At 39.3% G+C, this 24224-nt stretch overlaps 2 protein-coding genes across 6 annotated transcripts in view; one reads left to right on the forward strand and one right to left on the reverse strand.

Moving 5' to 3' along the window:
* LOC114240219 (lysosomal proton-coupled steroid conjugate and bile acid symporter SLC46A3) lies at nucleotides 1-22812 on the forward strand. 4 transcript variants are annotated; one of them, XM_089736657.1, is made up of 9 exons: nucleotides 1-41; nucleotides 249-359; nucleotides 13173-13212; nucleotides 13869-14028; nucleotides 15100-15201; nucleotides 16773-16910; nucleotides 18683-18766; nucleotides 19924-20080; nucleotides 21296-22812. In XM_089736657.1, exons 3-9 carry the CDS (start codon nucleotides 13207-13209, stop codon nucleotides 21333-21335), a joined length of 687 nt encoding a protein of 228 aa, XP_089592783.1. In that variant the 5' UTR covers nucleotides 1-41; nucleotides 249-359; nucleotides 13173-13206; the 3' UTR covers nucleotides 21336-22812. The 4 variants fall into 4 exon arrangements, with proteins under 4 accessions (XP_089592783.1, XP_089592786.1, XP_089592785.1 ...); XM_089736659.1 differs by having other exon boundaries at nucleotides 12-41; nucleotides 253-359; XM_089736660.1 differs by lacking the exon at nucleotides 13173-13212 and having other exon boundaries at nucleotides 7-41.
* LOC114240216 (proton-coupled folate transporter) overlaps nucleotides 22746-24224 on the reverse strand; it is a 10788-nt gene continuing 9309 nt past the window's right edge. For both annotated transcript variants that reach the window (XM_028170687.2, XM_028170686.2), the window contains one exon: nucleotides 22746-24201. In XM_028170687.2, the coding sequence (XP_028026488.2) occupies nucleotides 24075-24201 (127 nt within the window). In that variant the 3' untranslated portion in view covers nucleotides 22746-24074. The remainder of the gene's footprint in view (nucleotides 24202-24224) is intronic.

The raw sequence follows: 24224 nt of genomic DNA on the forward strand, positions 1-24224 counted from the left end.
TATTAATTCAACCGGCAAAACATCCGGCCGAATTTATAATTGTACGTAACGCGGCCGTTATTTAGATTTAAGGAAATCAGTGCGAGCAAAACAACGGTTTTCACTTACAAGCATTCCGTTTATCAAGAGTTTTTAGGGGTGTCTTGTAAAGTTCAAAATAATTAGCCCGGAGTCTACGGAAGCGAGCGAGCGATGTGGAACTTGCTTACGGCTATAGCTTGTAATAAAATACAAATTTTTTGGTCTAGGTAGGCAGCGGCTTGGCTCTGCCCTTGGTGTTGCTGAAGTCCATTGGCGACGGCAATCACTCACCATCAGCTAGGCAGTATGCACGTCTGCATACAAGGCCAATAAAAAAGGTATTAATTGTCAATATTTGAATATTATGTTGCAGCAGTAAAAGTTGTTTTAATTATCACACATCATCAGCCATTGTCATGAAAAATGAGTTGATGAAGAGTCATGAAAAATGAGAGAGAGAAATGAGTAATGAGTGGTTACCGTCGCCCATGGACGTCAGCAAAGCCAGGGGCAGAGCCAAGCCGCTGCCTACCGTATAATGTTTTCCACAAGCCTCGTGTGAAGAAGGGCATGTCATAGCGCTTGGGAAACACCGTGGAGCTCATTCCAAAGCCGGGTGGTACGTGCAAAAAAAGATCGCTGGAAACGCACTGTGGATGAACGCAGTGGCTCCAGGCAGTATGGATGAACTCTAGTCCGGTGGCGGGCAGTGTGATAGTAAAAACAAGATGATAGGATCATCTCAAACAATTCCTCAGAGCACAATATAAACAATACAACCATGCGTATCCTAGAATATGGTGAAAATAGACAGAGTTAGCCTGTGTAGCAGAAGCTACCAGCTAGCTAGCGTTGGATAGCACACCTGTAAAACCACGCAATTATTCCCATTCTCAGGGTGAGAGTTAATTAACTCGAATTCCATATCTTTACTGATTAACTTCGTCTTCAGCGTGACTTCGTATAATTTACGAATATATTATAAGTTATATAATTATTAGGATTTTATACGAGGCGTGGAACGTGGAATACTAATCTAATTATAATAAAATGAGATTACTATTAGAACTTAATTATTATGTAATTATGATTGAGATCCAGTTTCGTGTTTCAAGTTCTCGGGAGTTTCAATGTTAAAGGGCGGAAGCATGTGTGTGTTCGAAAGAGGAAATGGTACTTGGTAATTTTGATACTTCATTGAACAGAACAAAGCTCGGGCCGGGCTGTTTCTTGTGGAAGGGAATTTCTCGGCTCCTACTCGCACTGATACGCTGATTGATTTTGAGCCAAATTATATGATTTCTATACGACAAATATAGGCCAGAATGGTACCGGCAACAATATAAGGTATATTAGTCAGTAGCCACTAGTACCTAGGCTAAGTTCTTGGGCAGCAGCGAAAATTATGGAAAATCGTAGATTTCATTCTAGAGGCGAAGCACATTGAGCTTTTGAAATGTACTGTAGATGAAAACATGGATGGAATCGCCTCTGGTGGAGTGAGACGGTGATAAAAAAGGGAATCATCTGGAAAAATAACAATGGTGGTAGGACTTCTTGTGAGTCCGCACGGGTAGGTACCATCACCCTGCCTATTTCTGCCGTGAAGCAGTAATGCGTTTCGGTTTGAAGGGTGGGACAGCCGTTGTAACTATACTGAGACCTTAGAACTCATATCTCAAGGCGGGTGGCGGCATTTACGTTGTAGATGTCCATGGGCTCCGGTAACCACTTAACATTAGGTAGGCCGTGATCTCCGTGGGCCGGCCACCCGCCTAAGCAATAAAAAAAAATTAATCATCTTCAGCAAACCAAATAAACTCCTAGAATTTACTTACTAAAGCATTAAATCGTGTTGTAAAAACAGATGCTTTCTAGCGCTTATAAATTTTCTATTATGAATAGCAACTGCATAGTTTCAATAACTCAAAAACTAGCAGTGACATAAATATTTATCGACTTATTCAAAATTTCCCTGTTCTCCGGTTAGGGTTGCGTGTGAATAAGTTTTCTTTGTTTCCGAACGAGCCACCAACCCGTCTCTTGGTAAGCGGATACCGAAGCACAGGCATTACGGTAGGCAGCGGCTTGGCTCTGCCCCTGGCATTGCTGAAGTCCATGGGCGACGGTAACCACTCACCATCAGGTGGGCCGTATGCTCGGCTGCCTACACGGGCAATAAAAAAAAATTCTTTCATCTTAGAAATTGTTTGTGATTACGCTTTAAGAACGTGCGAGTCTTTATTTTTGACAGCGGTATCAAAATTCGACAATTAAATTAAAATTTTAACACCGGGCGTCTTAACGATTAGACAACGGACGCTTCAACATTCCTTTCGTTGGATTCCGAAAAAAATAACGAATACATTGTCGATAATGTGTGTGAAAAATGTATTTAACTAGTCAGGTCATAAGTATTGTCACACAGTAAAAACTTTTCTTTTAGAATGCTGGCCACAAAAAAGTTTATTGAATTCGAATTTTGAATTGTTCATGAAAATAAAAATGTACACTTTTAGAATTTTACTCATTTTTAAATATGGAATGGTCGCTTAAAGAAGACCGTGTTGCAGTTATTGCGTTGCATCGTTGCGGTTACGCGCCAATTCAAATTTTTAACATACTGAAAATTTTGAATATAACCAAAAGATTCGTTTATCGTACCATCAAACGATACAATGAAGACTCGAGTATAGATGACAGGTCAAGAAGTGGTCGCCCTCGGTCTGTTAGGACTCCAGCAGTGATAAAAGTTGTGAAGGCGCGAATTCAAAGAAATCCCAAACGTAAGTAGAAACTGTTGGCCTTTCAGATGGGGTTAAGCAGAACCACGGTGAAAAGGGTGTTAAATGAAGACTTAGGGCTTCGGGCATATCGAAGAAAAACAGGACATCGTTTGAATGCTCGTCTAATGGACCTGAGACTGAAGAGATGCCGCGCTTTGTTGAAGCGGTACGCGGGAAAAAATATATCGGGAAATTCTTTTTTCGGATGAAAAAATTTTTACCGTAGAAGAGAGCTACAACAAACAAAATGATAAGGTGTACGCACACATTAGTGAAGAAGCGAGCAACCGTATTCCGCGTGTCCAACGAGGTCATTTTCCATCCTCGCTCATGGTATGGTTGGGAGTTTCTTATTGGGGCTTAACAGAGGTACATTTTTGTGAGAAAGGTGTAAAAACGAATGCAGTTGTGTATCAAAATACAGTCCTGACAAACCTTGTGGAACCTGTTTCTCATACCATGTTCAATAACAGGCACTGGGTATTCCAACAAGATTCGGCGCCAGCTCATAGAGCGAAGAGCACACAAGACTGGCTGGCGGCGCGTGAAATCGACTTCATCCGGCACGAAGACTGGCCCTCCTCCAGTCCAGATTTGAATCCGTTAGATTACAAGATATGGCAACACTTGGACGAAAAGGCGTGCTCAAAGCCTCATCCCAATTTGGAGTCACTCAAGACATCCTTGATTAAGGCAGCCGCCGATATTGACATGGACCTCGTTCGTGCTGCGATAGACGACTGGCCGCGCAGATTGAATGCCTGGATTCAAAATCACGGAGGTCATTTTGAATAAACTTTAGTGTCATAAGAATCTATGTTTTGTTAAGTTCATTTTGGTATATGAATGGTTACATAATGAATAAACTTGCTTCAATTATTTTACATTAAACATGTGACAGAATTTGTGACCTGACTAGGTATTTATTTTGGAAACAAACAGTACAATACAAACATATAATATTGAAAAAAATTGCTAAAACAATAACCAAATATGTTTCCACAATCAAAATCACATATAGGTAGAAAGCGAACAGAGAAGAGAAATTTAGAAATTTAAGTTACAAAAAAAACTAAAGCAACACAATACGCACATGACGGCGTTAACGATATTTATGTTATATAGCACGTGCAATAGGAGTGACTCACACAAGCAAGGTGCGCCGGCCGTGTCGTTCCACTCGTAAACAACAGCTGCAACAGAAGTGACTCATAAGCCAGCTGCGCCGGCTAGTATAAAAAGGCGGAACGTGCCTTGAAATGAAGATTCGTTCGACTGCGTTTGCCCGGTGCACTTACTATATCGTTGTTACGTTGTGTGATTCAGTGACTGTTGTACGTACTGGTTAAAGTTGGACAAGTGTTAAAGTGAATTGTCAAGTTAACATATTGTTGATTAAATCAGAAACCAAAGGTGACTTCGTTTTACTTGCTGTTCAACAAGATAATATCTACCCTCAAGCCAACATCAGAAGTGAGATCAGGACTCTACTCTCACTGGCGTGACGTGTTTGAACATGTTCGAAGTACAGCAAAAAAAACATGATGCAGATCAGAATACTAGTAGTGGTACGCTACAAGAGCATGAATGCAGCATACGTAAGTCGTGTAATAACGTCTCTGTTACCTCGATGGAAGATCTGAGCCACGAAGAAATCGTCACATCTTACGTTCTGGCTCATGTTGCCCAGTTTGACTGTCGACTTCATCACATGGCATTTACTAACGGAAATACAACACGTAACAAGCTATTGCAAGAAATTAAGGCAAGTGCAAATCTCAAGTGAAACTTCGATCGCAATAATGGATCTGTCATGACGAGTGGGTAGTTCCGACACGAATCGTTTTTAAGCCAATGACTACTGCTAGAGTTACATGGCACTAGTACAGTAAACCAGGACATGAGACTGTGAATTGTCGCCGAAATTTTAGAATCTACTCGATTCAATACCAATAACACTACACGTTCGATGACCTCGGGCTCCAGCAAGCAAGCAAACAAGCAAGCAAGTTTCCGTGGGGAAGAAAAATTGACACATCTGAAGTCGTCGTGACCTGCTTACAGGTCTTATCTATCTTAATAAGACGTCCGGTGCGTTCGTGTCTGGCGATGCGGCAGTGTTCGGGTTCCGCTGGCGGATGCAGGTTTTTCCGGTGAAGTGCGTGCTTGTGCGTGCTTGACATGTGTTCGCGGTTGGCTTCCTCAGTGTGGGAGTAACATCGTGTAGATGGAGGTGAGACTTCCGCGGTCGCGGCCCACCCAGTCCGCGAGAACCGGGCAGATCGCCTCGACGGTACGGAGGCCGGCCGACGGGTCCGCCAAACGACGAGACCACGCCTCCAGCACGGACTGCCGATATTGGAGCCCCCGCGCTCCGGCTGCACTTGCGCTAGGGCGCGCCGCCTCGTAGGAGACTGTGAGGTATCATTGAATAACTCTGACTGCGATCGCGCGCTGCCGGCGTCGCAGCGCGGCGACGTTCTCGTGGGTAAGGACGTGGCACCAGACGGGTGCTCCGTATAGTGCCATCGACCGCACGGGTACCATCACCCTGCCTATTTCTGCTGTGAAGCAGTGGTGTATTTCGGTTTGAAGGGTGGGGCAGCGGTTGTAACTATACTGAGAGCTTAGAACTTCTATCTCAAGGTGTGTGGTGCGTTTACGCTGTGGATGTCTATGGTAACCACTTAACACAAGGTGGGCTGTGAGCTCGTCCACACATTAATACGAAGAGCATAATCAAACGAAATTAGATACGAAGTTTAAAGGGCCGTTTAAAGTAGTTGAAGTATTGGATGGTGTCGATTTAATTTTGACTCTCACACATTCGCTTAAGGCTCGAGCTGCTACTTGCCTCGCAAAAATACAGCCTGGTAAGATATCCTGGCCTACTATTAAAGAGATGCTGACAAAATTATCTAATGATGCAAGACCACTTCGACCTGGTTATTAAATTTGAAATGGAAAGCAAAAAGGGACCAGCTGAAGCCGGTATCCGGCTATGGCAACTTATAAAGAAGATTCCCGACGCTAATGTGCCAGAACAAATAGCCACCGGATTTGTTATATCAATACTGTCGCAGTGTGATGAAAGAATCCGTCGGGAATTGAACTCTGTCGTTATTACCACAAAAAATCGTCTATTTCACACATTACGTGGCTTACCCTCAAAAGAAAAAACGAAGATCCTGATACAGAACCAAAACGCTCTCGAAGTTTTTTTCCGTGGAAGCTGCCATTTCTGCGGAAAACCTGGGCATCGTGCCGAAGGGTGTTGCGACAGATACTGCTCTCAAACTTTTTTCGATATTCCAGCAAAACCTGAACAACCTCCTCATCCGTGGGCGCCCGGCTCTCGCCTGCAAGTCAGCTGTTACGTGTGCGGTGATGCGAGTCATGTAGCTTCTGGGTGTTCCATGCGCTACAAGAAGAAAAACGACACTGCTCCAGGTGCTGTGGCAGGTGCAACCAGAGACGTCAACGTGTGTTCCAGAGCTTCAGTGTGTTACAGATAAGTGGTTTTGGCTTCCCCTTTATGTTCCATTCAGGGTCAGAATGTAGTCTTATAAAACAAAGTCATAGTAATTTATTCAATGGTAAGCGGTTTCATGAACAAGTCACTCTTTGATCTGTAAGTAACTTAGACCCAATCATGATGGTAAGAGCACTTAGGGGATATTCAACTCGCCCTTAATAGTGCACGTTGTCGAGTAACAAGGTTTACTCCAATAGAATAGACGTTTGCCGTTCAGGGTAGTTCACTTGAAATATCTTAAAATTTCAACAGAGTGATAATCCCTCTAGATTAGATCTTGATTTAGCACGGTCGAAGACCGGCGAAAACATAAAAAAAAGGGCACAAACAGAAGCTTGGTTTAGTCGAGGCAAAGCTAAAGTCAACCTCTTTTCCGCTGGGGATTTTGTTTTCGTAAGTTGACCGAAAATGTAAAGGTCCCTTCAACATTACTGCAGTTTTGGAAAACGATAGGTATAAATTGAGACATGTAAATAGTTCTAATAGAGTGTACAAATTTCCCCATGAAAACTTACGTGAAATACCTCGAGGCCCGTCAGGCCTACTAGAAATTTCTGAAAATTATAGTGACGATGACGTGACGGCGTACACAGATGGGTTAATTAATCTTGTTCATGAAACTGATCTTAATGATGACGATTCTATCACTGACAATAGAAGCGACATTTTTGTCCGCAAATAGCGATACAGCAAACATAGTCTGTGGGTAGTGATACAATGTCTGTAAGCTCAGGCACCTCAGGTGCAGGTGTTGGAAATGTAGAAAACGATGGTCGGTCTCGCACTATTTCTGAAGAAATTCCGTATAAATGTTCTGGTTTAAGAAATGTTTTAACAAAAGCTACCGTACATGCGGATTAAAAAAAAAAGAAGAAAAAAAAGAGAATTGTATGTGGCTAGAGAGATGTTAATCCGGACTAGCAAAAAAAAAAGAGAAAAAAAAAAAAAAAAAGAAAGTGTGAAGTCATTGAAGGGTCTGTCCGGTCCAATGGCTTGGCTATAGGGATTTTCATCCAGATTAGCCACAACAATTAGCTACAGGGATTGCGATTCGGTCTAGCATTATCCGGTCCAGTTCGAAAAACTGAAGGGATAACAATTCCGGTCTAAGTTAAAAGGGACATACTTACATACCTGAAGAGTTTTAAATGAACTGGCCCAGGTATGTAAGCAGTCTGAAGGTTATTTATAGCCAGTATAGGATTTTCTGAAGAATTATGCGAACCGAACCCTACTAGATTGTTAATATCATAGACCACGTTTTAAGTTGCATCCGTTAATGTCAGGATGAACGAACACGTTTGTTGTTCACAGACATACCATAAGAATGCGCGCACGAGGACGAGCGCACGTCAGTATGGCCGTGACGGCGTTAACGATATTTATGTTATATAGCACGTGCAATAGGAGTGACTCACACAAGCAAGGTGCGCCGGCCGTGTCGTTCCACTCGTAAACAACAGCTGCAACAGAAGTGACTCATAAGCCAGCTGCGCCGGCTAGTATAAAAAGGCGGAACGTGCCTTGAAATGAAGATTCGTTCGACTGCGTTTGCCCGGTGCACTTACTATATCGTTGTTACGTTGTGTGATTCAGTGACTGTTGTACGTACTGGTTAAAGTTGGACAAGTGTTAAAGTGAATTGTCAAGTTAACATATTGTTGATTAAATCAGAAACCAAAGGTGACTTCGTTTTACTTGCTGTTCAACAAGATAATATCTACCCTCAAGCCAACACACATATTATTTTGTATAACAAAATTATCAACTTACTATAATACTCATCGGGCTAAATCACCTTATAAATATTTTAAATATTTTATTTTAAAATTTCACTACAAATAGTATAAAACAAAGTCGCTTTCTCTGTCCCTATGTGTGCTTAAATCTTTAAAACTAAGCAAAGGATTTTGATGCGGTTTGTTTTAATAAATAGAGTGATTGAAGAGAAAGGTTTATATGTATAGATAACATCTATTAAATAGTAGAGAAATCAATAATAAATTACAGTTTCCGAAGCGAAGCGAGGGCGGGTCGCTAGTATTATATATAAATATATTTAAATAGAAATATATAAATATATTTAAAGTATAAAAAAAGCATTTCGAAAATTTCACTACATATTCCTGTTCCACCCCGACCCTTACCGCCTCGGAATATTGAAAAGCTATCTGACGTTGCCGATCAATCAATGGCCATGGAACCGTAGTTGATTTAAAGCACGTGACGGATACGCGAAAATGGATCGCAGAATAGCGAACTATAAGGTCGGGTGTCTTTGCTTTTTTTAGTGACCCAATTAATTATTAATTTATTATAAGCAGGCCGAATGCAGGCAACATTGGAGGAAGCTGGTGCAAAAACTGGACCAAGGTGGTCACAACCCTCAGTAATGAGGAAACGACAAAGAAGAAGAAGAAGAAATTAATTATTTTTCCTTTTACAACTCACGTATCGAATTGTGTGAATTCTTTATTTACAATAATGAAAACTCCCGTTAGTTTGACATGTAAAAATAAATTACGCACCGAAGGGATGTTCTACTTTTCTCCCTAGGTGCTTATACAATATTTTTTTCAACCAGGATGAAAAGTTCGCTTTTAGTCCGTGGCGCGCGGGACAAAAGTACCCGATTCTCACCGGGAGAGATAATAGAGGAAGAGAAAATAATATATGCTACTATATATTCTTCTCTATCTATCTATTCTTCTATTCCAGTCATTCGCGGCCACAGAAACTAAAGTATTCGAAATATTGAAAATATCGTAATGACTATAAAATCGGCGAGATTAAAACCGCTTTCAGATTACGCTATAATATAATAGCATATAGTATATAGCTCATAGCACAACAATATCGCGCACCATACATTGCTATGGACACGTTCACACTGTAGGTACTGTACTATATATTATTGGCCAAGTATAGATTGCTATACTATATGACACTATAGTATAGCGTAGTGTGAAAGCAGCTTATATCGCGTATATAACTTAGTTTTTTATTTTTCTTATCATCGTGTTAACCGTGGATCGGGATTATTGTAAAAATATTTTTTCTTATCAAAAACAAACAATTAACGAAAATCGTAATTAGCGTTCGCGCTGTGCAAATATTTTATTTTCGTCTAGACATTTCTCTGTCAAGGGCTTTCGATTCCTTTAAAAACGAAATTTTCTAAAAAGTTTCGTTGGGGAGAGGAACTCGAAGCGGTTGAACTCTAAAACTGTATCCCCTTGGGTTCGGTAGAATTAATTTCGTATCTTTTATTGGTCTTTTAGGCAGATGAGCGTACGGTCCACATGATGGTGAGCGGTTATCGTCGCTCATGGACGTCAGCAATGCCAGGGGCAGAGCTGAGTCGCTGCCAAAATACTACCACGCGGCTGCCTACTGCTTTTTTTCCACAGGAGAAAATCGCCGGATCCCCACCCACGCGGCAGTTGGGGTATGTGGGAGTTGAAACTCACTAAAAACTCCTGCCGCTCACAGCCGGCGTCCTACCCCGGACCGGGCCGGAGCCCAGTCGGGGCTATTGAGACTACGGGACAGGATTGACGCAGAGCACATTACATCCATCCCGCCGTCCCACAGACGCCGGACCGGCGGCCGCCAGCGACACGACCACCGGTTCCCTTGCCTACTGCTTAGTACTTTTAGTAAATCTCGCTTTTAGAAGAACATGCCCTACATACCCTAACATACCCTAAACATAGCCCTCAAGAAACACCAAAGAGAAGAGTTAATTCCAAAGCCGGGTGGTACGCGGTAAAAAGGTCTTTGGTAAGGCATTGTATCTGCGGTTTACTAGACTTGTTTTATGATTTATGATTTTAACTGAATTACACTCTGAGATAGCACAAGTCACCTGATAATTAGTGGCTACTGAAGTCTCTGCGGATTTAAATTGCAACACAACTGAGCACTACTGCCTACCTCGATATATGAAGTTTTATTTATTTATTGCTTAGATGAGTGGACGAGCTCGCAGCCCAACTGGTGTTAAATGGTTACTGGAGCCCATAGACATCTACAACGTAAATGCGCCACCCACCTTGAGATATAAGCTCTAAGGTCTCAAGTATAGTTACAATGGCTGCCCCACACTTCAAACCGAAACGCATTACTGCTTCACGGCCAAGATGAGGCTATTCGTCTCAACATGATTCTAAAGGCAATAAAAACATTTTTAAATATTCATAAACATATTTCTGAAAGAGTTTATCGGTGTTAACTCCCCTTTATCCTATTCATTATTCAATGCTTCATTGTAATTTTATGCATGTAATATAATCGACTTTAACACAAAACATTTAATTATCAAAGTGTATTGTACCCAAATGTCTTCACGTACCATTTAATATCAATTAAATGTATTTCAAATTCACTAAATTATTTAATTGAAATTTAACATAGATTTTATAGGCAATACATTACGTGAATAATTAAAACAGTGTTAATAATATTTATTACTTTTGAGTATAACTATTCTAAATTCTATTAGTGTTATCTACGGAGAATGTTTCAAAATTAATTATGTTGTCGTGACATAGTACGAGTAATATTAGCAGATATCCGATGATAGCACATTCATTATTAACGTAACATGATTTTTGTATAATATTTTCAATAATAGATCAATATAGTGAATAATAGATCAATATAATAAATTTGAATAAAACTATCTACTTTTTTTATTGCTTAGATGGGTGGACGAGCTCACAGCCCCCTGGTGTTAACTGGTTACTGGAGCCCATAGACATCTACAACATAAATGCGCCACCCACCTTAAGATATAAGTTCTAAGGTCTCTGTATAGTTACAACGGCTACCTCATCCTTCAATCCGAAACGCATTACTGCTTCACGGCAGAAATAGGCAGGACGGTATTACCTACCCGTGCGGATTCACAAGATGTCCTACCACCAGTACATGCTTTTAGTGCAAAAGATACTTTTGTTTCCTCTACAATTATGGTTTTTATTCCTACCTATTCACCGGTAGCCTAAGAGGCTATTTCAGCTACGCCCGGGTAGGTGAGCTCACGGGCTCAACCTGAGAGAATTTGCTAACACTAGCCCTAGCAAAAGCAGTGCTTCGCAAAATCTACCAGCGGATCGGAATCGCGACCCACTGAGAAGATCAGGCGAGAAGCTTTTATGGTTACTGAATTAACATTTTCATTCTACTAATATCTGATATTTATATAGCGTGGGTAGGCCTCCCACAAGGTGGGCCGACGACCTATTGAGGTTCGCGGGGATCCGCTGGATGCAGGCAGCGCAGGACCGGTCTTTGTGGCGAGGCTTGGGGGAGGCCTATGTCCAGCAGTGGACGTCCATGGGCTGATAGAATAGAATAAAAATATATATATATATTTATATCTGATATTTTGCATACTTCCCGTTATCACCGCTAACGAGTGTTTCGTCAAATTTTAATATTGTACTGACTGCCTTCTAATAATTTACATAAATACTTATTGGTCAAAGTATATATCTTTATTTGCACAAAATACATAATAAGCGAATAGCATCTGGAGTTTTCTTGAAATTGGACAAAGATTTTTAAGTGTTCAAAGGTTTTTAACATTTCCACGTCTTTACATGTACAATTGCAATTACATTCACGTTTTTTTAAATATTTTAACCTTTGTGCCATCATAAGGAGAACATAAATTCTGACCACACATTTAGAACCTTTTACATCTTCAGTATGGTATTTTGGTTATGATTTAATTGTTAACGTATTCTGTGTTCAAAATTTATTTGATACTTCCACCTTTTTCACGCCTCAGAATGATTATACAGTGGGAATAAACTACTTTGAAAACTACAAATTAGCCTGAATAAGATTTGCAGCTATGAACACTTCATAGATATTTTATCATACAATTTATCATTGTAATCAGATAATTTGCGATAGTTATTAGTCTAGAAATGCTATTTAAGTAAAACGTGCAATTTTGTAACAATTATCAATTTTATAGTCGTGTGAATTTTCAAGATCTTTAATATTGTGATTTTAAATGTTGAAATAGTAACAGAAATAAAAAATATACCAAAATAAATCCAAATGGCCGCAGCACCGAATGAAGTAATAACAGATCAAGTAATTGAAAAACTTAACACTCCAAATAAAGTTCAAATTAAGGAGAAAACAGGCTTTAGATACTTACTAAGCAATATTACTATAGAGCCCGTGGCGTTCATGTTTATGTTCGCTATGATACTATCAGACATTTCAACACAGACATTAGGCTTAGAGAAAACTTGCCGAGTAAGCCTCAGACTAGATGATGTGATTTGCGATTCACTGAGAGTGCAAAACCAATCGAATAACTTCACTGATTACGAGAGAATGGTCCAGGAGCATTATTCAGTTCAGCTATTGTGGAAAAGTACTTTGCAGTCAGTATTACCGCTCCCTATGCTGCTGTTTGCTGGAGGCTGGAGCGACAAGACAGGCAGAAGAAAAGCCATCATTCTAGTTCCCTTAGTCGGGAAAATTTTCCAAAACATCAGCAACCTTTTAAATGTGATATTCTTCTACGAAATTCCTCTTGAAGCTCTAATATTTTTTGATACATTCTTCCCGGGGATTACTGGTGGTATTTCTGTTATATTCTTAGCTCTGATTAGTTACGTTTGTGATATAACAACCGCGGATAATAGAACACAGAGGCTAGGATTTGTAAATGTGCTTACATTTTCTGGGATGCCGTTAGGTTTGGCATTTTCGGGGATAATTTTGAGGTATTTCGGGTATTATGCTATTTATGGATCAGCTTTATTTTTGCATCTCTCAAATGTTTTGTATCTGACATTCAGGATTAAAGATCAGTTGAGAACTAAAGAACAAATTATGAGGGTGAGTAAACATTTTACTATGCTTCTCCATCGTAGTTTTTTCTATTGATTACGAAAATCATTCATTGCAGAAACATGTAGGACGATACCCACTCTCACTGGCTTATCTATATATCAGCGGAAATTAAACAAATTATTATATGATTTTTGTGTTGTGTTGAGTGTATGATTTTTGATAATCGATGTATTTTTTTCACTGTGAAAATTATTAATGAATATACAGAAAAACCTGCCTGTGGGATTTTATCGATATGATTCTAGCAGGCATCTTAACTTTAAGGTCAAAACAGTATTCCTATCGATACGTTATTTATATTGCTCTAAACGGGTGCACGACTTGAAATCACACATATCACAACGTAAATTTCGCCACTCAATCTGAGAAATGAGCTCAAAGTATCTTTGAATAAATCAAAATATGATTCCAAGCCTGTGATCCCCTGTGGGAATTACTAGAATTATTTTGAAAATATAAAAGAATCCTAAGGATTAATTTGACTATTACACATATTAATGAGCCAATTGATATAATGAGTAACAACTGTACTGATATTAGCTTCGAAAATTTAGTTTGGTCACCCAAAGATACTCCCCATTGGAGTAACATTTTTACTTTTGTCGTACACTAAAATCCTTTTGAATGCTTTTGTATTATAGTATGACAACAAAGGCTGTATCCAATTCGCAAAAGACTTCTTCAAGCCTAAAGCTGTGACAGATTGCTTCATGGTGTTATTTAAAAAGACAAAAGACAATCGTCGCATTTGTTTAGCCATTATATTTATGATCGCTTGCTTGCTGTACGGACTTATTGAAGGTACGTTTAATTTTAAATAAATTAAATTTGAAACTCTATTAACTAATACCTACTGAAAAAGCAACTAAGAAAAACTATATCGAAGAAATAGCAGAAATTGCTTTTTGTGGACCAAAAAATCTAGCATTCAGAGAATCCCTAGTCTCATTAAACAGGAATTTAAGAAGGAAGTTCCACAAAGCAAATATAGTATACTAAATGACTAAATATTAAAATAAAATATTTTTTAATGTTGATATATACCTAAATATGAACTAAATATAAGCTATGGCTATAATATAGGTGGTTTTACTTAGTTAGATGATATGAGATCGGAATCTCAATTGTATTTTATAAGGACTATTCAACCTACAGAGTCAAATGTATGAATACTTCCCGACAGAAATTCGCAAGATGGTAATACCTTCTTGGGACATGCCGTGATATCATACCTATCTATCAAACCATCCAAAACCGATCAGACCCACTTATCGTTCACGTGACGAAGTGGTATCGTGGACTGACGCAAACTGGAACCTTGCGCACTTCAAAATTTACATTGTCACTTAATAAATATAAATTGCATATAATTATCAACTTTTATTGGTCAATAATATTTGTTTTCTAATACTTTAAAAATTACAGAAAGGGTTTGAGAACATTAGTCCCGAAATGCAAACAACCACAACAAAAGATCTAAATTAGCTTCGTATCTAAATTAATTTTAAGCAAGATCCAATAGATTTTCAAAGTCAATCCTTTTTTTTATTGCTTAGATGGGTGGACAAGCTCACAACCCACTTGATGTAAAGTGGTTACTGGAGCCCATAGACATCTACGACGTAAATGCGCCACCCGCCTTGAGATATAAGTTCTAAGGTCTCAAGTATAGTTGCAACGGCTGCCCCGCCCTTCAAGCCGAAACGCATTAGTGCTTCACGGCAGAAATAGGCGGGGTGGTGGTACCTACCCACGCGGACTCACGGGAGGTCCTACCACCAGTAAAAATTCGATGAAGTTTTTTTGAAATAATTCATATAATATAGTTAAAATAGTAGTTTGACAAAAATGTTAAATTTAAATTTGTTCCAGGTGAAAAAGCTGTTCTATATCTGTTCGTAAGATACAGATTTAACTGGAACGAAATGCAGTTCTCATTTTTTCAGACATTTAACTTTGCTGCCACAATCGTTGGTAAGTTGTTTTGTTTCACGTTCCAACTACAGATATTTACCAGATATAAATATCTTCTTCTTCTCCTGGCCCTTCAGACACTATGCGTGATCAGCGCAGCGTGTCCTCTTTTTCCATTCAAGCCGTCATATCTGCAGAGATCTCAGGCCCTAATCACGAATATCTATGAATGACGGACACCACTCACTATCAGAGGGATGGTAAATTTTATCACTTTAAAGGCAATTAAAAAACGTGCGTATGAGTGACTGGTGGTCTTTATGTTTTTTCGGCGTGGCGCCCTTAGGTGAGACCTTGCGGTGAGCGCGTTTGGCTGCAACGTAGACCGTGATTACCCCCTTACTTACCCCGCCCGGGTTCTGACTTCGGAGGGGATCGGACTCTTGGGAGAGAGAGGTTTAAGCCATCATGTTCTATTATTTATAGGTTCTGATAACCACTTCACACTAGATGGGTTGTGATTATTCAACCCAAAAATAGAATTAAAAAAAGTTTTTTGTATTACGTTACATACTTACTATATTTTATTATGTATATGTATGGTTTTAATTTTTCTAAAAAGCCAATGTCATTATTAGATTAGATTGTAAAATGACTTGTATGTAGCGATAAAGACAGCTATAATAAATAACACGGCTGGTAATAATGTTTATCTAATAAGCTAAGTATTTACAGCTACGCCCGTAACTTTTTCAGCGTGGCGATAGTCAAGTTATCATAATGGAGGGTGTTTGAAACATACTCCTTCTATAAATGAAATCAACAAAGTTTCTCGGTAGATAGATGAGATGTACCTACACGAATATACGCTACACTATAGTAGATCGCTACGTCTGTACTTCCGTGTGCTTAGTGCGAGTTTTTTAACGTTCTCGATAGCGTAAAAGTTAACTCATATTTGTATGGAGTTGAAACATTTGCCTACGTTTGCCGTTAGGGGCGCTGTTCTTACTGCAGACAAATTTAAGTTAACTTTGACGCTATCGAGAATGTTAAAAAACTCGCACTAAGGACACTGAACGTGTTCAAAACGTTATAGATGGACATGGCAATATATAAACTGCCACCCATCCACACTAGCTGGAGTCTCTATTATATTGAACAAAAGTTGTCCTAATATTGTTGCTTCGCTGAACAAATAGGAGATTGGTGATACCTACACATAAGGTCACAATACATTCTGCTACCAATGAGTGTTGGTTTGCGGTCGCAATATATCGGAACTGTACACAATGCTTTTGCCCATTACCCCTTAAATCTCTTAGTCGCCTTTTACGATACCCACGGGAAGATTGGATCGGGCTACTTTAAGCTTAGAATGATGCTATTTTGAAAAATAGAAGACAATGAATCAATTTTCAGTTGAACACTGTATACAAGAATCTATTATAACAAAAGCAAATAAAGTTCAAAGCGCCTTGCAGCGAACCCAAATCATTTTATCCGGTAAAATCGTCATAACCAGTTTTAAAACTACGTAGTCTGCTCCATAAAAATCCAAAAACATTTAAATTGTAAAATTCATATCATTAAAAATTTACTATACGAATTTTGTGTTGAAATTATTTCAGGTACAATATTCTCCACTGTAGTTTTAAGCAAGTATTTGAAGTGGCACGACTCACTACTCGGCATCGTGTCGACGACAAGTAAAATTACTTCATCGTTCGTGTATTGTTTCGCTCCAAACGTGCAAATCTTTTGTGTGGGTAAGTAACGAATTTGGTTAATCTTCTTTTTCTTTTTCCTACCTAAGCTGATAGCCTTGAGAGGCTATTTCAGCGTAACCTTGTAACCTTAACTAGTAGGTGAGCTCGCGGGGCTCAAACCAGACGACGTTGCTAACACGAACCCTAGCAAGCGCCGTGCTTCACAGAATCTACCACCGGATCGGAAACGCGACCCACTGAGAAGATCCGGCGAGATACTCAGTAGGCTATGTCTGAGGGTTAATTTACTCGACGAGCCCTTCGTCGCAAGTGACGGGTTCGACGAGAACGGTGACCGGTGCTTGAGGTACCTAAAAGCACCGTTAGTGGATCGGGAGGATCCGAAATGACGTGTTTTGGGTGACGTCGACTGCTTTCCACTCTTTCCGTAGGATCGGGAATGTAGTTACCGGCGGCCACGATGAGAGGGTTCTCGTGTCGTGCCGCTTTATCGAAGTGTTGGTTAATCTAATGCTATTACTAGGCTATCAATCTTCACAGTTAGCGAGAATTCCATCCACTTCAATCGGTCCTCAGATTGTGAGTAATCCTTTAAATGCGGCATTGCGAGCCTGGTATTACACCTCACAAAGCGATATGATAACAACTGTCGCAGTCACAATTGCTGTAGGTTGCGCCTTAACAAATACATCATTATTTCTTTTCTTTTTAAGTGATATAAAATGACTTATTGCAATTAATATCTGAGTAATGTACCTATAAGATATTCAAACTGAATTTTAATTATCAGATAAAAGTTATCAATAAAACAAATTATCGTCGAGCTGCATTTCAATGCCTAGTCATTAATGTACAACTGAAGTTTTCAATTTATTCACATATTTTTTTATAGTTTTATCTGGTAGTTCACGAATGCATAATGATTCAACAATAATATCATACTGTTCTTTCTTCTTTCTCTTCTTTCTGCTTACTTAAAGCGAACCAGCTCTGTCCATTTTGTTTTCACTGAGTTTTACACAACATGTGCAATTGAACACCCGATCTGACTATTCACTGTGAGATTAATTTAACCTTGGCTTAATTTCAACTCGTGGTATTAAGGTAACGGTAAAGGGAAGATATTCCACAGATCGGGTAAAACTGCCCCCTAGATGGTCCAAATGTTCGGAGCTTGTATGTTATATTCATACTTATCTTGCAACTGTTAATAGCGAGATTCAGGTATCTGTCAAATATTTGTGTTCTATGATGACTACGGCCACAGCGAGCTACCAGATTTCCAGTGCAATAAGAACTTCGAACTTTTTTCTTTATGTGGATGGTGCCATTTACACCCCAGTGATTTAGGAGCAGGCTTAGGGACTTCGGTAACCGTACTCGTTGAACTCAACAAAGAGGTCCACGTGCAACGTAACCCATGCGGATCTTCTTAGCGGGTCGCGATTCCGATCCGGTAGTAGGTTCATTCGCGAAGCAGTTGCTCTTGAGTTATTAGGTCTCCTTCGGAGGCGCTCGGGCAACTGTTAGCAAACCCCACCCCTCCTGGCTGAGCCTTTGCTCGCTCACCCGTCCTGGTGAAACCGGAAAGGCGTCCGGACCACCAGTAATCCCTCGATAAAAAAACCCAGTAACTGTTATTGTCCTTGTAGGCTGACGAGCATACGGCCCTCCTGATGGTGAGTGGTCACCCATGGACTTCAGAAAGGCGAGGGGCAGAGCCAAACCGTTGCCTACCGCATATGCAACTGTATATGCAACTGCTTAACAATGTAACAAAGGATGCTTATTTATTCGTGCATATTTTCCAGCACCCGTTGTTGACATACTGAGCACAACATCAATGCTTGTAATAAGATCGATATCCTCGAAACTGGTGGAATCGAACGAAATAGGTGAGATGCTATTATTATTATTATTACGAATGTAATTATATAAGCTCACACGTGCGTTTTAAATACATAACCATAATTTGGTAATTCCAAAAGCCGATAGCGAGTAGCGGTTACCATCCTGCCTATTTTTGTTGAGAGTCAACTCAGCGTTCCGCCTTCAAGAGTAAGACAACACATGGGACAACGTTTAAAAATTTATAACGTTATAAAACATAAACAAAGTCCACATTTTTTTAATTTGTTAGATATATAGGTATATCTCATTACATACTAGTGCCATGATTTCAATCGCGTTAGATTTGTAATTCAGAAAGAATGAAATACATTTCTTTTTCATGGCATACGGAGTTGTTTATGCCTCACTCTGGTCCGTAACAGCTGAATACAGATAACAAAGTCTAGCAACTTTTTCCTGCGATAAAGAAAAAATATTCTGAATTACTTTTTGTCGTAACAAAACTGTTTACCAAAATGTTCCAAATTACAATAGAATATTTAAGGAACATTCTGATAAAAAACTGACAACTCCAGTTAGGCCCTAAGATCCGCTACCAGTAAACTATTTTAGTTCAAGAATATCCTTAACGCTACACTAAAAATTACATAAAAATTCATCTACTACTATATACTACATCTGTGCAACTCACACATATAGAGAAACAGAAAAATGAGTGAATCAAATATAAAAAAATCTATACCATCTCATCTCATCTCGTCTCCAAACCATCTCATATTTCTCATCATCAATGAAAGCCTTCTTCAAATTTGTCAAGAACGTTGGACAAATTAAATATTTTGAACATCAAAAAGGCATTTTACGATATAGTGAAAACTGCAGTGTAAGTTACAACAGTATATAGTACAGTTTTTTACAAATTATCGTCTTTATCATAACTAAAACGCACGATAATCCAAATACAATTGTAAATTGATTTAGAATTTAAAGTAATAAAGTACATTGGCTCGGCACAGCAATTATCGTAGTTATGCAAACTCTAAGGCTGCATAGAAGTCATAGGAACCTATGAACATCATGAGATAAATGTTTCATATCAATTTTCGGCATGAGATCGAAGTGACCAACGTATCATTAAAATGTTTTTGAATACCAAACTTTCCCTGAACACACACACAGCTAATGTTTGTAATTTTTCAAGGTAAACTAAATTCAATAGTCGGCCTGATTGAGGTATTGATGCCGATAATGTTCGTGCCAATGTTTACGCGACTGTACACGGCTACAATGGACGCTCTGCCGGGTGCAGTATTCCTGCTTGGAGGGGCACTCACTCTTCCTGTCGCCTTCGTATTCACGTGAGTGTGAAAAACGATCGATTGCCTTACACCGATTGCCTTTTTTTTCCACAGGAGAAAATCGCCGGTTCCCCACCAGCGCGGCAGGTGGGCTATGTGGCAGTTGAACCTCACTTAAAACTCCTGCCACTCACACCCGGCGCCCTACCTCGGACCGGGCACACCGATTGCCTTGCCTTAATTTTGTTTATTTTTTGTAAACTACCTGGATCCTTAGACACCGAAATTTTAATGCAATTGTCCAGTTTAAGACAGCAGGTCAATTGCCAATTAATTGTTTACCCACTGACTTGTTTGTGACTGCTCGGGACACCCATGCAAGCTTGCAACATAGCCTTGTAAATAAGTTAGCGACTTCAAGTAATCCCTTCTTCGAAAGAGGCAGTGAATAATCCAGTGTCTGTGTGTTCAATGGCTCCAGATAATTTGGACTTTGGGATCTATAAACCACCCGAACGACAGGCAGGAATGAAAACCAGAATGAAAACAAATTAAGTCAGAATACTCGTATAGATTGTTGTTTTTTCATTTGGATTATTAGTTGTTTTGTTTTTCGGGCACTATATACTTATAATTAGCTTTAGAAACATCAAAGTAGTTGCAATAAAACACAGTTGCAATAAAATCCATACAGAAGAGAGCCGTTCGGATTGTCGATAATCCCATTCTCACGGATCGCTTGGAGCCTCTGGGTCTGCGGAGGGACTTCGGGTCCCTCTGTATTTTGTACCGCATGTTCCATGGGGAGTGCTCTGAGGAATTGTTCGAGATGATACCAACGTCTCGTTTTTACCATCGCACCGCCCGCCACCGGAGTAGAGTTCATCCATACTACCTGGAGCCACTGCCGTCATCCACAGTGCGTTTCCAGAGGTCTTTTTTGCCACGTACCATCCGGCTATGGAATGAGCTCCCCTCCACGGTGTTTCCCGAACGCTATGACATGTCCTTCTTCAAACGAGGCTTGTGGAGAGTATTAAGCAGTAGGCAGCGGCTTGGCTCTGCTCCTGGCATTGCTGAAGTCCATGGGCAACGGTAACCACTCACCATCAGGTGGGCCGTATGCCCGTCTGCCTACAAAGGCAACAAAAAAAAAAAAAAAAAAAACAATTAAGAACTGTATGTAGGTTGACTAGTGTTACACAAACTTTTGTATCATTTCTATTTAAAACTTCATTTATATAAACAAAAAAATAAGCCAAATTCTCTTTACAGGTGGCTGTATTCCCGACATAGGAAAGAAATACACACCTAATGAAATACTTCTTACGTAGAACAAAAATGCCACTCTTAAATCCCTTTCATCAGTTCCAATACGAATTATCACGAAATTGAGGCAGAACACTTTTCTCGATCTTATATATCGAAAGCTACCAGTGTATGGGACTTTCTTCGATTTTCTACTTACTACTATTTACCTATTTTGGCTACCAATCTGCCAGTAGAGGCTATTCTGCTTTCACCATGATAGGTGGGGAATCATACCCACTGAGAAGATCTGGCGAGAAACTGAGCGAGTTGGACCTTTGGAAATGCCCAAAATCACAGAGAATAGATCGAGAGGATCAGAAAGAGCGTTTCTAGAGCGACGACGATTGTTCGCTGACGCGTCATCTTGTTCAGGAGCTTAATTTACGACGACTGCGACTAGAAGGTTAACATGCCGTGCTTTTGCAAGAAGCCTTTTGATGCTGTCTTGCGATACTTACTAATGAGTTCTCGGTCTAAATTGTCATGAAATTTAACATTCCTAACAAATGACGGTGCTCCGACGGATATTCTGCAAAAACGGACATTTTTTCCATCTATAGTAGTAGCGTCTTAGCCTTATTTTCCAACTGTGCATTGCCATTGTTTGATTCTGTACAGAAAATATTCATACCACTGTCTTGTCTTTGAACGGTGAAGTATTTATCAGTTGCGGCGTGGTAGTTAGTAGGAATAGCGCTATTCCTATGCAACTGTGACGTACAACTGATCAAGGTAGTGAAACTCACTCTATGGTGCCTATGGGCTCCAAAAACCGTCGGAAACCAGGTGAGCCGAGATCTGGTCAACCCAGCTGTTCACAGAAAAGAAGACTGACACATTAGTTGACTATAGTTGAAGGATATGACAGAAAGGGTTGGCGCTGAAGACTACCGGAAGCCCAAAATTTGAAAATACTCGTGAAGTAATAATAAACAATCCCATTCAACATCCCTCGTACGAGAAGCACAAAGCATACGACTTCGAATGTCATTCGAAAGAGATGTTGACGCTGACAAGGAAGCAAACTTAAGTCTCGATCAGATTCCACTATTACCACTACTAGACCACTACTAGTCCACTACTAGACTAACGAGGCAAGACACCCGGCGAGCTATACTACAATGTGAGTGAAATTAATTCCAAACCCGATGGATTATAACTGCGCATGCGATTTTCCATATTATTTCGGAACAGGCAAACTTCATTACTTGTGTAGATATACACAAAATGCGACCGTAAAGGTAGTGTAGATCGCAATCTCAACTGCGTGCTATATCCAAGTAGTTGCCCAACCTTTTAAACCAGTACGCATGGCTGCTTGACTACTTAGCAGCAAAAATAAGCGAGATGGTTGTATCCATTCTTACCTACGAAATAGCCCAACATTATACCAAAAGGAAAGAAAACCACTAAGACCCAGAGATTTAGTTTTAATTACAATGTATTCATTTTCAAAATAAAAATATCATCAAAGTACAAAACAGGTCTTTTTTATAAACACGGCACACATGACACGTTTAAACACTTATTAGGTTTCTCTATGAGAAAATTCAGAATAGCTTCGAAACATTTGAAGTACATGGATCTGCCAACTTTACAAATGATATCAGTAGCAATTCGATTTAATGAAAATTCCTAATTACATTTTTGTTTAAGTTAGGAATCACGGAACTTCCGATGCGAAAATCTAATTGAAATTCTTCGTGTGTGCGCTCGTGTTAAAACTTAAATCTACAAACATTGAATTTAATTCCTGACACGGAAATCATTGATTGATAAAAGGACATTTACTCGTAGTATTTACCTAACTAATGTCATTTAACGCTATCCTTAATAAAAAAATCCTTAAAAAAAAGGTGACAACAAAAACAATGGAAGCAATGCGATTTATAATATTGTAAAGAAAACCTGAAGATTGAGAGTTGAGAGAATCTAGATGTGGAGTATGAACCACTAAATATTATTCAGGATTTATTCTACTACAGCACAGACGTCTGTGGCTAGATTAGCTTGCCTTATTAAATTTAATCTTCCCGGGATTTTTTTTGTATAGTGTCTTCCATTGTAAACAATATAAGCATTGTCCCACACGTGTCATATACGACTACTTCGCAACAGAACTAGAAACTATGGTAGCGTCTGCCTACGGCCGTGAACTCACACCAGCATTAAATACTTTCCAAATTTTGTATTACAGTTTTATTACCTTAAGTTAATTATTTTTCAGCATGTAAGACTTCTATAATAGATAGGTAAGTATTTGTTGGAATCAATTAGTTGGCAGAGCCGATACAAGAAATCTGGGCTTCTTATATATTGGGCCAAAAACCTGTCCTGGTTTGCCAATCCGAAAATGCTTACGAGAAGTAATGACGACAAGTCAATACAGAAACCGTCAGCCAAATCTAAATATAACGTGGATAATGCTTTAATTTAAGACGGGTAACAACATGAGCTATAAAGGCACAGTTTTAACAGGCAGCTCGATAATACATAATGAATGAAAAAATACAATGATCAAATAAACCTTATTCATATCTTTCAATTTCAAAGGCCTATACTCGATAACTTTTATTTGAAGAAATAAAAATTAACCTTTATTGCGTTTATGAAAATCAGCTAAAATTTAAAGCATTTTAGTTTTCATTACGACGAGTTTTTGAAACGAAATTCGAAGTCAAACTATGCCTAGGTTTATTGATGGACTGGAACAAAAAGATTTGTAGCTTCTATAGTCTCTACATCAAACGATATTGATATTTTTTGCCTTCTCAGCTAGGCTCTTCTTGCACTCTTCTCCTGTGGCAGGCAAACTGTTCAAGTTTAGTCTTTTCTCTTTCTTCTCTTTCCGGTGCTGGTGGTAAAAGCATCTGCGGGGAAAGAAATTATTAAA

This window comes from Bombyx mandarina, chromosome 22, assembly GCF_030267445.1.
Source record: "Bombyx mandarina strain Sakado chromosome 22, ASM3026744v2".
In the NCBI taxonomy this organism is placed as follows: domain Eukaryota; kingdom Metazoa; phylum Arthropoda; class Insecta; order Lepidoptera; family Bombycidae; genus Bombyx; species Bombyx mandarina.